The sequence below is a fragment of the Gymnoscopelus microlampas genome, assembly GCF_963454915.1.
Source record: "Gymnoscopelus microlampas genome assembly, chromosome: 3".
Lineage (NCBI taxonomy): Eukaryota > Metazoa > Chordata > Actinopteri > Myctophiformes > Myctophidae > Gymnoscopelus > Gymnoscopelus microlampas.
In genome coordinates this window covers 10,238,525-10,244,347 of record NC_139940.1, presented here as the reverse complement: position 1 = coordinate 10,244,347, position 5,823 = coordinate 10,238,525, and the positions used below count along the sequence as shown (strand labels likewise).

At 41.1% G+C, this 5,823-nt stretch overlaps 1 protein-coding gene across 1 annotated transcript; it reads right to left on the bottom strand.

The window, feature by feature from the left end:
- Positions 1–763: 763 nt before the first annotated feature.
- On the bottom strand, positions 764–5,468 carry leng1 (leukocyte receptor cluster (LRC) member 1). The gene is made up of 4 exons (XM_084051960.1): positions 5,029–5,468; positions 3,595–3,777; positions 2,519–2,853; positions 764–2,109 (listed from the first exon to the last, which is right to left on the bottom strand). The coding sequence occupies exons 1-4, from the start codon at positions 5,158–5,160 to the stop codon at positions 1,884–1,886; spliced, it is 876 nt and encodes a 291-aa protein (XP_083908086.1). The 5' UTR covers positions 5,161–5,468; the 3' UTR covers positions 764–1,883.
- Positions 5,469–5,823: the final 355 nt, after the last annotated feature.

The window sequence follows — 5,823 nt, the reverse complement described above, 5'->3', positions numbered from 1 at the left end:
ACTACTTAGGTTTTAATCAGGTGTGTGTGTGCGTGCGTGTGTGCGTGTGTGCGTGTGTGTGTGTGTGTGTGTGTGTGTGTTCACCGCTGGACCAAGCAATGACAAACTTTTTTTTGCCAGTTGGCCAAGGAAAATGAAATATATCTCTACCCATCTACCTATAATTTAGGAATGGGTCATTCAGGATATCAATTAATCGTTCATATATATGTATATATATATATATATATATATTTATTTTTTAACGATTGGAGGGGGTGGGCTATACTGCCATCCAAAGGCTGACCATGTATTCTAGTATGGTTGTATTAACTTTTCTGTTCTGCATTAGTTAGCAGTTATTTTAGCCTATTGTACAAGGCTAGTATGTACATAGGACAAGAACAAATTCATGAGGATACCAGAATAATTACATTTTTCGCTGCTGAAGCTTGTGATTTCTTGATGATTTACAACAATCTAAAACCAACACATGCTGTTTATTCATGAAAACCGGTTGATAGACCCACTGTTATTGTAAGCTAGCTAGGATGGTGAATGCCAATGGTATCGATTTTGATTTATTCTCAGCTAAACCGATCAGCATACTGAAGGATTATTTGAAGAACCTATATGTGAAATACCTACTCAGTCACTGAACATTTTAATAAAACAAAGATTCTGTACTGGGGGTCATATTTCAGCAGCAACACACCAAGTGAAGGTGAACTACAGCCTCTAGGAGTTTTACACCTCTGCAGCCTACAAATGGAGAATGCCAAGATTACACATTCTGGAGGGTTTATTTGTCACTCATTCATACAGGTACAGAAATGAGATAAAATATAGTTGAGAGTACAGACAGGTATGATGAAATAAAATAAAACACCCTTAGCAGCAAGGGAGAGTGTGCAGAAAATGGTGCAGAATAATTTAGTAGGCCAGTAAAATACGTAGCCCAGTCCGACAAGAAATACAAGTTCAAGCACTGAATCAAGTAAGAACACACCGTTATTAGGGCACATACCAAATGGGCTCTAATACCCGGCAGCGGGTCACTGATTTTATTCCAGGCCGGACGGACCATTAGCTGCATGTCACTCCCCCTACTCTCTGTGTTTCCTCTCTCTCTCCACTGTACCTACTGTATAAATAAAGGCAAAAAATAAAGCTAAAAAAAAAATACTAAAAATTCTATGACTTTTTTCTGCATCAGTCCTTTGATAACTGCACACCTTTCACAACTGTCTTCTGTAGTAGAATTACAACATGCGTTTTGAGAAAAACAATCACACTATCCTCTTAGTGTGGATGAATCAGCAAACTGACAAATTAGTTTTTCACAACAAATAAATTAGAGATCAAATCATACATTTACAAGCTACCTGCAACGGTACAGCCAGTCCCGTGGGAAAGCTATATTTGCTTTCATGTGGTTAACTGTGCCAAATAACATGTACAGCACAGTATCCAATAGTAATCTTTTTCAACAGCATTGTCCTGAACTGTTTCACTACAGTAAAAGTGGGTCCTGTTGCTCCTATACCATGCTTGTCAGTACAGACTTAAGGCCTTTGCACACAGGGTGCGATTAGTCAATCAGTTTTTACCGCATGCGAAAAGACGCACGAATCGAACTGGGTTCGATTGGGGAAAAAACGCATTGCCGCATCGCAGCGCCGCACGGGGTGTGCATGAGGTCATAGAGAACCATGTGTTCATTTAAGAAATGATATTGTCCGTTTTTTCCGTGCAGACAATCGCACCGTCTGCAAAGGCCTTTAAGCCATCTATGTTGACTTGTTGTTTCTGCACCAATGGGATGAGACACAGTCCTGTAGAGACTATAGTTGGGCATTCTGGAGCAACAACAAAAAGTCTGAATTCAGTCCCCCATAGACGGGTTATGAGTTTAAAATCTCGTCTCTCCAGCTGTCGCGGTCTTTCCTCTGGCGTTTGCGTGCGAGTTCTGGGAAGTAAGCACTGTTATACGGCCTGTCCCGCTCCTCCGCCTCCCTGCCCGACTCCTTGTCCTTCCCCTTGCCGTTCTTTTGGTCCAGCAGAGCCTGGGCTCGCCTCTTCTCCTCCACTTCTCTCTGCAGGCGCTCGGCACGCAAACGCTCTATGGAGCTGGACGAGACGGAACAGATGTGTGTTAATGTCCATATCTCTCCACTGCTCACATAAACATTTTGTTTTTCCTTATTGTCTTGAGACAGACATTTTTCATAAGCCTCTTGGATGTTTCTATTAACCGTCGTGATCGTGAATGGTTCTATTAACGGTCGTGAATGGAACACATTAGATTAAGAAATGTTATTATCCTCAGACATGAACATTTAATTCAGGCTTTAACGACAAAAACATAAGCTAAATCGAAACAATAAATACACAGAAACCACACAAGGAAAGTATAAGAGCCAACATTAAATATTTCTTGTCCTCATTCTGTTTCCATAATTTTATTTACTTTGTGCCAGTGTTCTATCATTGTGCAAAATGAACTTATTTGAGTGTTCTCCAGTGTATTTATTCTTACCTCTCTCCACTACTCCTCCGTTCTCCACTGGATCTCCTGTCCTTCCTCTTGCTCTTGTGTGACTTCCTGTCCTTAATGGCGAGGGCCTTCTTCATGTCCTTCAAGGGATCCAAGAGGTCTTTCAGCCTCCGGTCTTTCTTCTCTTTCTCCTCCGCACTCAAGGCTTTTCTCTTCCCTCCGTGGTCTCTCTCTTTGTCTTTCTTCTCTTTGTCGTTCTGCTCCTTGTCTTTCTTCTCTTCTTTTTCGTTGCCAGTCTTCATGTACCAGGGTGTGACCTCTGTGCCTGGTTGTGGGCCCAGCGACACCAGTAGGCCGATGGCACGTTCCTGTTTCTCCTGAAGACATCAAATGGAAAATAAACACACCTTGACTCATTTTGACCACGACCATGACCCTTTCCAACTCAAAAGTTAGTAATGTTTTTGAGACTGTGAGGATTTCCACCAAATGTTATGAAAAGCTACCCATGTACTCACGTCTTTTTTTAAAGGATTTGTTTTGCCGTTTTTTGCTTATTTTGATAGGACAATGTAGACAGCAAGGAAATCGGATTTCGAACCTGGGTCCTTGTGACTCACTCAGAGCATGTGGTCAGTGTATTACCTGACTGTACCACAAGGCACCGCCAGTACTCAAGTTATTTTGTTCATAGACAGACGGAGTGATTAAAAAACTATTAAATAAAAAAATCTTGCCACAAAACATTGCTGCTGGCAGGATAACTAGATATAGCTGAATACCATTTGACCACATTTTCCCAACTTGTATGGGGTAAGTTAATACAATATCCTGTAACTAGCACATCACATCTGAAGTGGTTGGAGGTTGCCCTCCCAAAACACTTTACCCTGGGGCAGACAGCCCACCTACTAGTGTGGTAGTACTGCCTGAAGCTCAATAAGCACAATATCCCCCCTGACCAAGCAGGGATTCTGTCTGGGAAGAGCGGTAGATGGTTGGTCTCCCATATATTGGGAGAGAGGCCCAGGTTCAAATCCTAAGCAGGACATGAAAATTGACAGATTGCAGCTTTGCGTATTCGATGAAAGAAGCGTCAGAAGTGACTTCGCGGTTACCGTTTCATCTTTCTTATCCTTGAGATATTCTGCATTCCCCTTCTTCTCCGACGACTCCTCCAGGGGGAACAGATTGAGGTGTTCCAACACTCCACCGCTCTTCTCCTCCTCATCCGTTTTCACTGATAGTCCCGCCTGCTCGAGAGCTGCCCTGGACTTCCGTCTCAGGTAATCTGTGCGTGCCTGCAGAACAGTAGAGCAGGTTAGCAAGCAAGTCATTTCATATTACGCCTGATTTATATACTTGGTTGTACATCGTGTTGCAGAGCGAAAATAGCAGATCTACACGCTCACAGCGCGACCGCACTACAATGTTATTTTCTATGTGGAATATGCGTGCAACTAAATATAAATCTGGTTTTAGAAAACAACTGTCTGTATACATTACATCCTACCTGGGTGGGGAATTAATGTACTGTATATGTCAGATATTGGAGGCGGTCATATTCACTGTTTATGATCAATAAGTACAACCATTCTCTCTAGCAAGTTTAAATATCAAAATTCTAGTCTAATTTCTTACTAGGCTGGACAGAAGGCATTGCTAAACCCCACCCTCTCTCCACGTCCAATTAAATACATTTATTGTATCGAAATATATGGTTGCTTATTATCACATGATCTCCGGGTATTGAAGGTACTTCAATTTTACTTTACTCTAAAGATGATCTTTAGGAAGTAGGAACTCTGCGACAGTGCCGGAACTACAGAGTTCATAGGCTTGGATCAAGACTATCATAGATGTATTTAATCAAGTCTGACTTTCTTTCGTATAGATAAAGTAAACGTCAGACTCAATAAAAGACATCTATGATAGTTTTGATCCAAGGCTATGGAGTTCACAGATGGGGCTAAAAAGGAATCACTGCCAAACATATAACACACTAAAGCTTATGTTGATTTAATCAGCAGCTGAAAAGCAATGATGGAAAGTAACTAATTACATCTACTCACTTATAAACAATTCTGAGGTATTTTTTACTGGAGTATTACCAATTTTCAATACTTCAACTTCTACTCCATACGCCTCAGAGGCAAATATTGTACTTTTACTCAATATAATTATTTGAAAACTTAATTCACTGGTTACTTTGAAGTAACTAGTAACTAAAACGTACATTAACCAGCCCAGCTCCCTAAGCAAGGTGTTGGGAGCTTGTAGATCTGCCATTTTCAAGACTTTTATACATTTAGAACTTGTGAAATGGGACATTCTGCAGAATGAGCACGAATACTTTTGGTACTTTAAGTACAGTTTGATGCCAATACTTTTGTACTTTTACTCAAGTACATTTTGAACACCGGACTTTTACTTGCAACAGAGTATTTCTACAATGCATTATTGATACCTTTAAGTAAAACATGTGAGTACTTCTTACAGTGGTAACACACTAAAGCTAATATTGATGTAAATGAGCAGTAGGGTTTGTTTACCTCTTGCTCTGCTCGCTCCACACGCCGCTGGGCCTCTCTCTCCTCCTCGGCCGCCTGGGCCTCGTCCTTCTTAACCCTGGCCACATTATCCTTGTTCCTCACGTGCCAGCTCTTCTTAGGAAGGATGTTCATGTTGTTGTGATAAAGTAGCTACACTTTAAACTTAAGCTAGTGTGCACGTATTATATAAATCATATATAAACGCGTGCGTAAAAGTAAACAACCGCAACGTCCAACAGCTAACAGTTAGCCAAGTTAGCTAACTCCCATTTTCTGCAGATACGATGTAGTACAAACGGCAGCAACAGTAAATCGTTTAACTATGTTTAACTTTACCCGACATTCAATACTTCTAAATGGTGATGAATAAACGGCTGTTGTTGTCCTGATTTAATGTTAGAAATGTTAGCTGGCTGTGTTCTCGCTCTGCTCTGCTCTCACCAAAGATCCACAACAACAACAGGTACTACTAGTACAGTGGAAGGCAGCTAAAGATAGATACTGGTAGACTACACTTCCGGTCTCCTATGTGGGCGCGGTCACACCACGTGACTACAGGTTGTCTTCAGCGTTGCCAGATCTTGTGAGATAAATAAGCAACCAGGTATAGGACAACAAGCCCAAAGGAAGCAACTTAGGGCACTACTAGGCCATTATGAGCACTTTTAAACCTATAGTATATACTGAAAATTGAAATTTCATTGTGAGCTTGTAGATCCGCTATTTTCAAATGGCCGAAATGTAGGCCTATTTAGGGCTGAAGTGGTTAATGTATGTTTTGTAATAATAATATAC

What these genes read in the sequence shown, in the direction of transcription:
- leng1 (XM_084051960.1), bottom strand. Translation starts at nt 5,160, where the DNA reads ATGAACATCCTTCCTAAGAAGAGCTGGCACGTGAGGAACAAGGATAAT. An exon ending in AGGATAAGAAAGATGAAACG is followed by an intron (nt 2,854 to 3,594) that starts GTAACCGCGAAG and finishes TGATGTCTTCAG; the next exon opens with GAGAAACAGGAACGTGCCAT. An exon ending in CGGAGGAGTAGTGGAGAGAG is followed by an intron (nt 2,110 to 2,518) that starts GTAAGAATAAAT and finishes CGTCTCGTCCAG; the next exon opens with CTCCATAGAGCGTTTGCGTG.